Source organism: Symphodus melops, assembly GCF_947650265.1.
Source record: "Symphodus melops genome assembly, chromosome: 15".
In the NCBI taxonomy this organism is placed as follows: Eukaryota; Metazoa; Chordata; class Actinopteri; order Labriformes; family Labridae; genus Symphodus; species Symphodus melops.
This window is the reverse complement of record NC_136705.1, coordinates 2701666-2714129: the sequence shown is the minus strand read 5'-3', so window position 1 is coordinate 2714129 and position 12464 is coordinate 2701666. Positions and strand designations below refer to the sequence as shown.

Sequence of the window (12464 nt, the reverse complement as noted above, 5' to 3'; positions counted from 1 at the left end):
ATATTTATTGCTCAGTGTACATGTCATAGAGGACAGTTATAGAGAGAAGAGACAGCCACATATCACATGAGGAATGTGCTGCTCTCCACACAGCGCCATGCTTTTTTTGAGCTTGTGATGATCACTCATCACCGCAGCTCCACCACGGCACAGGAAGCGAGGAGGATCCTAAAACACCCCAAAAAAAAAAATCCAAGCTAAGTCTGGGTAGGAGGGAGGACAGACACTAACAGGTGCTGCTGGAGAGGCAGCAGAAACAGCGCAGAGAGAGAGAGAGAGAGAGAGAGGAAGGAGGAGGGAGGGCACATAGGGGAGGTGTAGGAGGAGACTTGCTTCAGAGGGAAAAGGAGCCGGAGTGCAATTCCAAAACAGCTGTCCGGCAGACATCCCAGTCGACAGGAGTGAAGCCCCGAGGCACAGAGAGGAGGCAGGGCAGTGTCAACATGCCACAGGAGCAGCTCAGCAGCTACTGAACGCACACACAGAGACACACACACACACGCTGGTCGACCTGAAGCTGCAGTGGTCAGGAGAGCAGCAGCCGTATACCTGCACAGGATCAGGCTCTTCTCATTTGGAATATCTGAGGTGAGTGGTGGCAGGATTATTCTGTATTTCACGCTTTCATTCTACAGTTTGCTTCACTGGAGGGTTTTTTTTTGTTGTTCTTTTTTGAAAACCTGCAGCATAACAGAATTGCTTAGTAACAGTTAAACGTGCTTGGTGTTGAAACCAGCAGATGTGAAACACAAGAGCTGAACTGTTCGAAGGCAACATGATATCCTCTCTGCTTTCCAAAACAGACATTTTCAGCGTGTCTCTCTAAAATGCCGAGCTGGCTTCGCTTTTATCTCCTGAGGGGATGTTTACACCGGTAAACTGAGAGGGAAGGAGTTTGTCTTTCTTTTTTCTTTTTTTTTTTACACCCGATATATGTTGACATTCCCTTCATCTTTCATATGCCTCGACTCGGCTTCCTGCTCATCTGTGCCAAGGATAACTCTGGCAAGTGCCCGCCATGCTTGTGGGTGGCACGAGGGGAGCGAGAGAGGAAGACAGAACTAAATACTCCACCCTGCCATCCACCACCAGGCCCCCGAAAGAGAAGCCTTTGCCTATAATTTAGAGGGTTTTTTATGTAACAAAACAGCTCAGTCTATTCTGCAAAAGGCTACCATTACCCCTCTGTGGTATGTGCTTTTTATAACAGCCCCAAAAGAGAGGGTCTTCCTGCTATGCAAAGGCGTGTCAGAAGTCAAGGCCACGGTTAGACGTTTGGAAAAGTTCCTTTGAAGGTTCAGACGGAGGAATACGAGGTGCAACTGACCACATCGACCAGCAGGAGTGAAAGCGTGCTCGACTTCAACAGCACTGATGTGAAGTGTCATCGCAGTAATCCCGTCACTCGAGGAATATTTAGGTGATGCACGGCTTCTGTTTCAAAAGGAGTCAGATGCGGGTCGTATCTTGGACAGCTGCTCTTTGGCGCGGGTCGGCGTGCTAAAGCGTGGTCACACTGTAGCGTATATTTAGGCTACAGTAGAGTCACTCAGCGTCTCAGAGAATTCTGACCCAGTTATAGCACACGTGACTTTTAGGAGTCCAGAAATACCCAGACTAATCTCGAGCTGTTAGTTTAATTAGCAGATACCAAACCCACATTTATGCCCCCCCCCCCCCCCCCCCCCCCCCCACACACACACACACACACACATGCTCTTCACTAAAGTAGAAAGGCAGCTCATGGGGTAAAAATAAAGACACTGGTAAAGGTAGAAGTGATGACTCGAATTATATGGTTTAGTTAAAAAAGAAAATATTGTTTTACCAACAGTGGAAAAGTTGATTATACCACTGAACAAAATGTGTTTCTAAGCAAATCTAAGTAATCATCACGCCATCGTTCATAGAACATTTAGCTTAAATTATTATTATTATTGTTAACTTGAACAACCTAATATCCCGAGATCATATCAAATAACCTTTACGGCCTCGGGTTCACCAGTCAGATGGTTCATTTCTTGCTGCTCTGATTGTGTGTTTGTTCTTGATGTGGGTCGATCCGGGATGCAAATAACCACGAGGACTTCCTGTGAAAAGCGTTTAAACTAAAGTAGCATCAGAAAAAAACAGAGGCAGAAAAAGTGATAAAAATGTGTTGTTAGACTTTTTGAATCTGGGTTTGTTTACTTTACCAGAGGTGGGCGGAGTCTAGTGTTAACGCTAAAATCAGAAACATTCAATTAAATAGTGAATTCTGTAAATAATGAACTGAAGTTGACATTACTGTTAAACCTCGACCGGTTTGTAAAAGTGACAACGCTTCTCTGGATGTTGTAGTTAAAGACATGTAGGATACAGTATGATTGATGTTGTTGACATGGTCCCTTTTTTTAAACGGTAACTCTGTTACTATGGCAACAAAAAAAGCAGCTTTGGGTCAATATATTAAAGCTCCTAAGAGTCAAGAAAACTAAAGTAAAGTAAATGTCTCAATCGGTTTCTGCGTGTTTTCGTCAAACTGAGTGAAATTAAATTAATTATTAATTAAAATTAAATGTAACCCTTCACTGTCTGACGTCATGTTCAGCCTGACTTCATTGCTGTTACTCAGTAAAGACGACGAGCTGACCGGCTTCTCCTTTAGTCTAATACGCTCACTACTGAAAAGTATGTCATTCATCTCCTCTTGAAAAAAGAGCTCTCTCTTTAAACATCTGAAGTAATCATAATAAATTACACACACATGGAATCCAAAAGGAAATAACATGTATTTGGTGTAATGATGTTTCGGTGCTGCGTTAATTGCGACTTTTGCAGCCGCCCCAATTTAACTTTCATCACCTCGCTCCCACTCTCCGAGCACCAGCGGACGAGGCGAAGCTCAATTTTTAAAGAGGTTGGAGACACTCCAGGTCCCTTCATGCCCAGACAGATATCTGCTGCTGACCCAATGACACAATGGCTTTATCCAGCAGCTCTCATCAAGGCTGCTCGGGGAGGAGATCTGGAGAGCGTGCTGCCATCAGATACCCTCTTACCCCGTGGTGTAAAAAAAAACAAACCTGGAAGCATGTTCTGAGGAGTTGACGCCAACAAGGCCTGAGGTCTCAACACATGCCTCACTGGGTGTTTTTGGACCGGATCCAAAGAAAAGGTGCAAATCCAGCCTTGGCTTTGATATGTCCCAGAATACACCTGCTCAGATATTCACAGCTTGCTGAGCCTCAGGATGGACGGATCAGGTCAGCAGGCCAGGAGGCTTTTGTAATTGATTAATTTCCTCTTGTGCCAACGAAAGCTGAACTCACATTGTAATGACTCTTGAAAAATTCCTGACAAGGTCCAGCAGCGAGTCCCCAGAGCTCTCATTAAACGAAGCAGCAGATCCCTGTGATGATATTGTGTTTCTCTTACTTTGTTGTCGCGCTCTGGATTCCTCTCATTTTTGCCGTTTAAGCTTAACTGAGCCACCAGCAGGACGGCTGACGTGAAGGTCAGACCTCAAGGCTTTCAGCAACCATCCGACTTCTCACGGGCCACGAGTGTTGACCTTGGCTGGGATGCACAGCAGTTGTCCCACCGCGTGAGCTGCAAGACTCAGGCTCCTCTCCTGCCCGTAGTTCTGTCTATACTAATGAGCTCAGCCGTCTTTTATAATGCACGACCTTCGCGTTGTGTTCATGCCACAGGAGAGCAGAGGGTCCACGCTGACAGGCAGACATGATCGTTTCATCAGGGCAGACCGATAACCAATAACGACCTTGGCTTGGGAGATTTCCCGCCAGAATTGCAGCAGTAACCTTCGATTATTTGAGTCATTAAGGTTTGTACAAAAGAGTCTATAATCTTGTTTGTATTTGTAGTCGAGGCAGCTGTAGTAAGTGACGTGTGATATCCAGGTGATCGATCAAGACAGCTCAGTTATTTGTTGGGTTTTTTTGGCACCAGAATCACAGAGCATCATCCTCGTTCAAACTTACATACTGCAACTCAAATTACTTGTTTTATACTGTTTGTATATCTGAGGCTACTGATCTACTTCCTGTCAGTTAATGGCCGACAGGATGTTGACGGTCAGCATGTTTACATGCACATACAGTAAGTGAAGTTGGTTCCCCTGTTCTGGGGTAAAATCTACTTATTGATGGGTGTGTGTCCGATATGACCGAGGCCGAGACATGACCACTGGACCTTCTTCTGGTTGACCTGATTCGTCCCCTTATAAGGGGATTATAGGATTATAATCCTCAGTCGTGAAAACATGAACAGTGTCTCCCTGTCACTCCTGAAATTGCTCGGTTCTCGCTGCAGCGCGCTCCGTGTTGATACCTTCGTCTCGTTTTCTTCCTGTCTTTCTTCTTCTTCTTCTTGACATGTTTGCTGTTGTCAAAGTTACGAGCGGGGACTGTGGAGCATTCGCACAACGCCTCGGCCAGCTTGGGATGTTTTATTCCTACTTAAAGAAATTCGATTCTTCGTACGATTTCCTTCAGTCTTACATTTTTACACATATTTTAAAAGTCCAGTTTTAGTCAGATGAACTCATTTTATCGACTTTCCTGACATCATGTAAACATACATTGGGTAGAGCCTGCAAATAAAAACATTGAAATCAAAGCCAGTGTTTAAAAAGACAGAGAGAGAGAGAGAGAGAGAGAGAGAGAGAGAGAAGGTGTTCTTATGTCAAAGAAGAGTAAAGGCTCCTCAAGGACCAAGCAGATGTTTTTATTTCATCAGGGGAAACCCTTCATCACGAGGAATGTTTGATCGGAAGTGTCTGAGCCAGAAGTGCAGGGGCGAGCGTCGATTCTTGAGAAATATCACAAATGTTCATACGGACCTAAAAAACACGCACAGTGAGCCCACAGGAAGCAGCTTCTGGCTTGTTGGTGCATTTCTCTCCCTCTCTCTCCCTCTCTCTCCCTCTCTCTCTCTCTCTCTCTCTCTCTCTCTCTCTCTCTCTCTCCCTCTCTCTCTCTCTCTCTCTATCCAAAAGTCTATCTCCCTCTGCAGCCAGCATCAGCTGTCAAGGTCAGAGCGGACTGAGGAGACAGAAGTAGGAGGGAGGAAAAAAAAGGTTGAGCTAAACAAGTGAAGGATTTGATGCTAACCCCCCTCCCTCCCCCCCTTCATCAAACACTGCAGCACTTCTCCCCCCCCTCCTCCTCCTCCTCCTCCTCACTTCCCTTTCTCTCCCTCTCTATTAGCAAACAGTCACGCTCTCCTCTGCACACATGGCCTGCATTCAAAACTGCTATCTCTCACCTCGTGCTTACACTGACACTCACGTCAACACTCGAACACACGAGGACCAGCGCAGCGAGAGCGGCGATGCCATTCAGCACACTCACACATGTTCTGCATCCCTCTGTGTTTGGCATCTCTATTCATAGCTGCATAGCGCTCGAAGGGTGACAGGTTTATTTGTGTTGTAATGGCAGCGCCTAAATTTCAACTTGAAGTTACTTTACTGCTTTAATTTAAAAACAGGGGGGGGGGGATTAAAAAAAAGTACAGTCTTTGTTAAAAACGATTCAAAACTGCAAAAAATCAAATATAAGCGAGTAAATTTGTCTGGTTTTATAAAATATCTCATTACAATGAATATTGGACAAATTCATCAGACAAGTCCAGATAAACTTTTTTTCAAGATTATTTCGAGAGCCAAAATAATGTTTGAAATTTTTGTATTGAGTCGAAAATTTAATACCCAAAGAAATGTGTTCATGTCGATATCTTCCTTTAATTACCATAAAGTATTCTCCACTTTTCATACGGTGCACAAGTGGACGTCTGTGCTGTCGGAGAAGGAGATAAGACGTTCAATTATTGATGTGCGTCTTCTTCCTAAAAGCTCACGTACGTGTTCTGATATCTTATCAAAGCTCCTGACAGGAAGTTGTAGTCTGGGTCTGGGTCGGGTTCGGCGACCTCTGTGGACAACGCCGGAGCTTTAATCTCTGGACTGATTTTGTCCTGATCGTAAGTGAAAGTGTTTCAAACAAATCGCTCGCCGCTGTGGAAATACAGAAGGCTGTTCCAGCAGCATTGACTTCATCCATTAAAATGAATTCAATAGAAATAACCAATCTTGCCTCTGATGGTCTGCTTTGCTCCGGTAGCTCCTGCAGAGGCCTCACTGTTAACTCGAGTCTGTTTTATAACGTCTCCCAGGAGCTTTGAGAAAGTGCTCAAACACGTTGGCAGCACAAGAGTTCATGTTGAAAATGGATGTCAGTGAATGCTTTCCAGTGCGCTGTAAGGATTGAAATCTGCAGCGTGTCTCTGTGTCTGCTCACTAATGTGCCTGCTGAATAAACAGAGCCTACTTTAAGTGCCTGCGATAAGGCCGATGCCGTGCGTCTCTGTGGGGTCGCTCGCAGCAGGAATGTGGATGTTTTCTCAGTGAAACCTTCTCTCCTGGACTTGACCGCAGCGGCGCTCTCTGTCAGACGGTCACCGCTGACAGACCTCTCATAAGTAAATATGTCTATAAATGGGCAAGCTCTCTCCTCACTGGTGCTCTCCCACCCACCCCTCACACACACACACACACACACACACACACACACACACACAGGCGCACACAGAAAAAGGCACTGTCACTCCCTTCCTCCTTCCTTGATTTCTAACCGTCCTCTTCTTTCTATTCTGAGCTCATCCTACGTGTAGCTGGCCGCCGACTTGATGACATTCAATGAGAACGCTTCATCCAATCAGGCGCCTTTTATCCAATCTCGCCTTCATTACGTGCCACCAACCGAGCTGGAATTTCAGCACTTAAAAAACTCGGAGTTTGAGTCTCTTCCCATTGAAGCCAAATCAATCCTCAATCTGCAGCACCTTCTTTCTTAAAACCCTCTCGCTCGGTGATCCCCCGGCATAATCCCCCCCCCCCCCTCATTCTCCTCTCTCTATCTCTCGTGCGTGTCTGAGCAGTTGCTCGCTCCTAAAACAGGCCGCCCTGCTCTGATCCAACCAAAGTCCTGCTTTGCATCTCTGCTCCCAATCTGCGCTCCAGCTGTTCCACATTAGCACATCCACAGTCTTGGAGGCCAAAGGAGGCTCATGTGTGGAATTGTGAATAGAGCTGCAAAAAAAAAAAAAAAAAAAAGCTTTCGAGCCGGGCTGTGTCCTGCTCTGGCTTCTATACGCTCGCCAGATGTAAGAACCGGATAGACTTTTTTTTTTTTTTTTTTTTTGGAGGATCCAGAGTTTATTGGTAGGACTTGTTTGAGTGACCGGATCTCTTTTTGGAGTTTCGGCTCAGTGCTGGTGGCACAAAGTTACCTTGAGGATCGGGAGGCAATGATATCTCGCATTATGATCAAAAACCGATACCAATATGGACAGGTTAAATCAATTTGACAGAAATGTATTGCAATAGTTTTCAATAATTTCCCCATCTGTGCTCTTGATGAATTTGACTTGAGATTTTTGTTTTATTCAAAATGTTTCTGGGTCTAAAATGTTTTCACTGTGAACAGAAAGAAGAAAAAAGTGAATTTGTTTATCACTACTGTAACTAACCTAGCCCTAACCCAAACATGTACTTTTATTTACAAAGAAGAAGTGACCTGTTGCATTTTATTGACAATTGAAATCTAATAACCAAAGTTATTTGTAAATCTCATGTAATTTTATAAATTAGAAAAACGTCATGATTAAACTTGAACCCAGTATCCTGACATATCTTGCCGTGAGTCGAGTGTGTCGTTACATTCCTACTTGGGGAAATTTGCTGGCGCAGGGTTCATGTTTTTAAAATATGCTGACACATTCTTTGTTTGTGTTTGATTTCAGGACAGGCGCCATTTGTGGTCTTGGATTCTAATTTCCTGATCGATGCCGAGATTATTTTCGCAGCGCTGACAGACCGGCTGAGAATGTAACTGGAGCTCCTCCTCAGGGGAACTGTAACATCCAGAGCTTTTACAGCATTTCCGACTTTTTCGTCCCCCCCCCCCGCCACGTCTGAGCTCTTCTTCTCCAGCTGCAGTCATGCCAGCAAAAGCGCCCATTTACCTGAAACCAAGCAATAACAAGAAGGGGAAGAAATGTCGCCTGAGAGATATGTTGTCCCCGGACATGATCAGCCCGCCGCTAGGGGACTTTCGCCACACCATCCACATTGGGAAGGGCGGGGGGAAAGATGCCTTTGGAGATATGTCCTTTCTGCAGGGGAAGTATGAACTCTTACCAGGAAAGGGAGACGTCCAACCTCAGTACGGCGTCCAAAGTGACTTTATGAGAGCGAACAGCACTGGAGATGCGTCTTTTGCTGAGACACCTTCTCCAGTTCTGAAAAACGCCATCTCCCTTCCGACTATCGGAGGATGCCAGGCGCTCACTCTTCCCATGCTCTCCTCCACCGTGTTCTCGATGCCCTCTGAGCCCCTGGAGGACATCATCAGGCCTGCAGCACCCATGAAACCCGGCAGCACAGAGGAGGTGGAGATCCTGCAGATGGAAGCTCTTCTGCGCTCCATGGACGTCTTTGGCAGCGAGCCTTCCTCTCCAGCCCCGGATATCCAGTCCAAGCCCGACGTCCTCCTGGACCTGCTGGAGAGCAGGGAGTCCACCTCTAAAGCAGTCGCCAAAGCAAACAAAATAAACAAGAGCGAGAAGAGGTTCGACAACCCGGCATCCTACTACATCAACAATCACAGCAACGGCTCCTTCAAAGCGAACGGGAGCCTGACCAGCGACACGAGCAGCGACAGCTTCGACAGCCTCAACGGCAAAGATTTCCCCAACAAAATCTACAACGACAACGGAAACTGCAACGGCTACGAACGCTTTAACAATGACATTACTGATGGATTCAAGCAGGGCCTCTCGAAGTACAACGGAGAGTGGGTGGACAGGGACAGTGGGGTGGAGGAGGGCCGCACCTGTGATTACGAGTTTGAGTTTTCCAAAGAGAAGAGCGCGTCACAGGATTCCCTCGCCCAGGTCACGGGGTCGTTCCTTTCCCTTGAACTCGATCTGGGCCCGTCCATCCTGGACGAGGTGCTCAACATAATGGATAAACCCGCAGCAAAGAGCAGGCCTTGAGCTGCAGCGAGAGCCAGGGGAGAAGAAAGGGAATTATTAAACTAAAGCCATGAGTGGAGAGAGACTCAAAAAGCAATCAAAATGGTGTCTGGATATATCATTGAGATGAAAATGAGCTGCAATAGACAGAGCTGCTTATTCTGTTTTTTACTGTCCAAACATGTAACTATACAAGCCTCTATGGCGTGTTCTTCTCTTTTCGCCGCATGTTTAAGATGCATGACTTCTTGAGTTACAGCTTAAACACAGCCATCGTGCCTTTGACTGTAGAAATGATAGTTTGGTGTTCTAACGTTGACTTCCACGCTATATTCACCATGTTTGAGGTCCTTTGCTTCTTTCTTTTATTTTTTACACAGTCTTGAACATTTTGTGACTATAAGTGTGTTTAACAAGAATCCCTTATTTTGTTCGTCACATGATTCACTTGCCAACGAGAGAACACTATGCATATTTGTGTCTTTAAGAATTGCAACACAAATAAATTCATTTTTGTCCTATTCTGGAAAAAGTCTCGCAGAGCGTTTGTGTATGTACCAGACGGAGGAGCGTCCAGCAAAACATCTTTACAAAAGACTTAAAAGATTCTATGTTTTTAGATTTGGATTTTGCAAAGACCGGGGATCGTGCAGGGTCACAAGGAGCAACTCGATTCCTTTCGCTAACATTTGACATCATGCACACGGAGGAAGTTTACGACTTTGACTGAAATAGAAAAGAGAAGCTGGTGGAGTTGTGGAGAGAGCAAGAACGCCTTTATGACGTGCTCGCCCCTCTGCACCACGAGAAGACGAACAAACCTGACTATCAAAACGGTGAGCACGCCACAGCTAGCTAATAACTACCCGAACCAGACTCACAGGGGATCGTGAGGTCTGCAGCTTTATCTGTCCACATGTTTTTCTTACCTCTCTATCGTGGTAAAAAAAAAAAAGAGTAAATACATGTCGGGGAGGAATTATTGCTCTCTCCAAAACTGCATGTTTGTTCACCTCCAGTCCAATATTTAGTTTGCAGCTTTTTGTTTGGTGTTGGCGAGACCGCTTCTATTCGTCGCTGACAACGGTCACATCGTTGAACATCATAATTTGCACAAGACAAGACTAAAGACCTGCGATAAAATGACACATTTTATTTTACACAAAACACCAAGACGACAGAAAGGCTGCCTTAAAGCCGCTCAGATCGAGTTTCAGGACGACCTAACCAAACGAAGACATCCGAGGAATGCACATCACTCTTGCAAGACTTTGAACTCACTTGAAATGTCGTTCGGTTAAAGGGCAGCTTTCCTTCCCAGAAAGTAAGGGGCAGGAAAACAGGAACAAAACAAACAACAGAGCAGGAAGGAGAGCTGCAGATTGACAGACAGAAAGAAGGACAGAGCAGATTTATTTTCTCGCCTCTGACATTCTTCACATTCTGCCTCCCTGCCCGGCAGTGGGAGCACCGGTGGGCCTTCATCTGCCCGACCAGGCGCCTGCTCCATTTGTTTGCGTGTGGACTGGACAGGCAGAGGAGGGGTCTTTGGAATTCCCTGAATTCCAGCCACAAGTGTCCAGGACCAGACATAAATCAGCTGTTTGAAACGCGCAGGGAGGCCTTTACTCTTAGAGCCTCGCCATCGTACAGCGACAAGAGGTTATAAAACGCAGCGCAGGTAACCTGTGAACGATGGCCGGGTCCTCTCCATCTGTCGAGGAACAGGAAAGATATGTTGACCCAGCAGTGTTAAAACCTGAAAGAGAAAAAGAGCAATGAACACCAACACATGCAGCCTCCTGAACTCAACCACCCCTCGGCTGTGGCTCCTGGCCCTGATCCCCCGTCCCCCCCATGAGGCCCTTAAGTGCAGACACATGAAGGAAAGTCATAACAAGACTCGAGGCTTAGAGCAGGCTCCCCCCAAAGCATCCACGTGCCACTTTGTCATAAACAAGCGACGCTCTTGACCCGACAGCACATCCTCACTCCGGACGACTGCAGCCTGGTCACTAGATCAGATAAAACGCACGCTCCTGTAGGAACACTTCAGTGATGTGAAGTCAGCCGACACAGTATGAAGAGTATGAATATTTTCTTTCTAAGAGACAAAAGCTTGATTTCTAGGATAAACCCCTCCTAGTGTTGAAAAATGAAGGCATCCGATTTAAGTCCCACATGCAGAAATAAACCTGGTTCAAAACTGGTTTGTCTGCAAGAGTACTTTAAAAGTCTCGCTGTTTGCTTGTTTTATATTTCGGATTTTGCAGCCTCGTTTCTAAAGTTCAACTTAAAGTTTAAGTTTGTTGCAGATTTTTTTTAATGCAAGCTTGACGGCAACGACCTCAACCTGCAAAAACTGGTTCTAAAGCATCGTTCAAACAAAATGCAGAGTAAAAAAATCTGCATTTAAACATTACTCAACAAAATAAGACAGTGAAATTTAAGCCCAAACCATAGATGTTTAAACCCCTGCTTAGAAGTCTTCCCCTTAGCTAGCTCATCAGTTCTTCTGAAGCCTCCAGGACGCTACACTTTACATTTCACTGGTCCTCGAACTCGGCTTGTTGTTGAAGCACACGAGTCTTGAATGTTACAAAGATAAGAACGTGGATCATCGTAAATTTGAAGCCCAGGCCGACTGACCGAGCTGATGTGTTTGATTAATGGGGCTGGCTTAGCATAGCTTAGCTTCACTTATTTGAGTTTTTAAAAATAGACTTTTGAGATGAACCCTGGTAATAAAGTAAATGTGTTATCACTCATGCATGCTCAATAATAATCCAGACGTGCACAGTGAGGCACATAAACATTTGTACCTCTGTAAGCAACATCGCTTCACGTGCAAATAATTATCTGCTTCTGAGTTCGATTTCTCTCCTGTCATTGAGCGGGCCGATGTGGTGAACCGATCCGAATCCCTCAAAAGCCTCAGAATGTCTGTAAACAACCGCGAGCAGCTCAGCCGAGGCATCTGAAGCCGCCGTGAAACCAGATGTCAGAGGAGACATGAACATTTCCCCACACGAGAACACCCGTGTCATGGCAGACGCTCCAGCCAAGACTGGAAAATCCCAACGTTAGCGCCGAGGAGTTGTCCTGTGCTGAGCAGACGCATACAACCTGCGAGTACGAGTAATGAAAACCTTTGCGTTAAGATAATTACTGGGCTTCTACCTGCTACAGCACATCGTTGACTTGATGACAGCCTTCGTTTTGACAGGCACGGACCCCAAGAAAACTCTTTGCAGCATGTTGTGCAACATGTTAATGCAGAGACTCCAAAGCTCTCTGTTCAAATAATACCAGGAAATACCAGCATTTCATGAGCTCCAATACAAACACTTGACATATGTAAGATGAAACATCGCCTTCATGTTCTCTCTCTGCATGTTCTTCATGAAAGACAGACGGACGTTTTG

The 12464-nt window shown here is 45.6% G+C and overlaps 1 protein-coding gene across 1 annotated transcript; it reads left to right on the top strand.

Annotated features, from left to right (window-relative positions):
* The first annotated feature begins 210 nt into the window (after positions 1-210).
* cdc42ep3 (CDC42 effector protein (Rho GTPase binding) 3) lies at positions 211-9381 on the top strand. The gene is made up of 2 exons (XM_079362437.1): positions 211-588; positions 7807-9381. The coding sequence occupies exon 2, from the start codon at positions 8005-8007 to the stop codon at positions 9058-9060; it is 1056 nt and encodes a 351-aa protein (XP_079218563.1). The 5' UTR covers positions 211-588; positions 7807-8004; the 3' UTR covers positions 9061-9381.
* The last annotated feature ends 3083 nt before the right edge of the window (positions 9382-12464 follow it).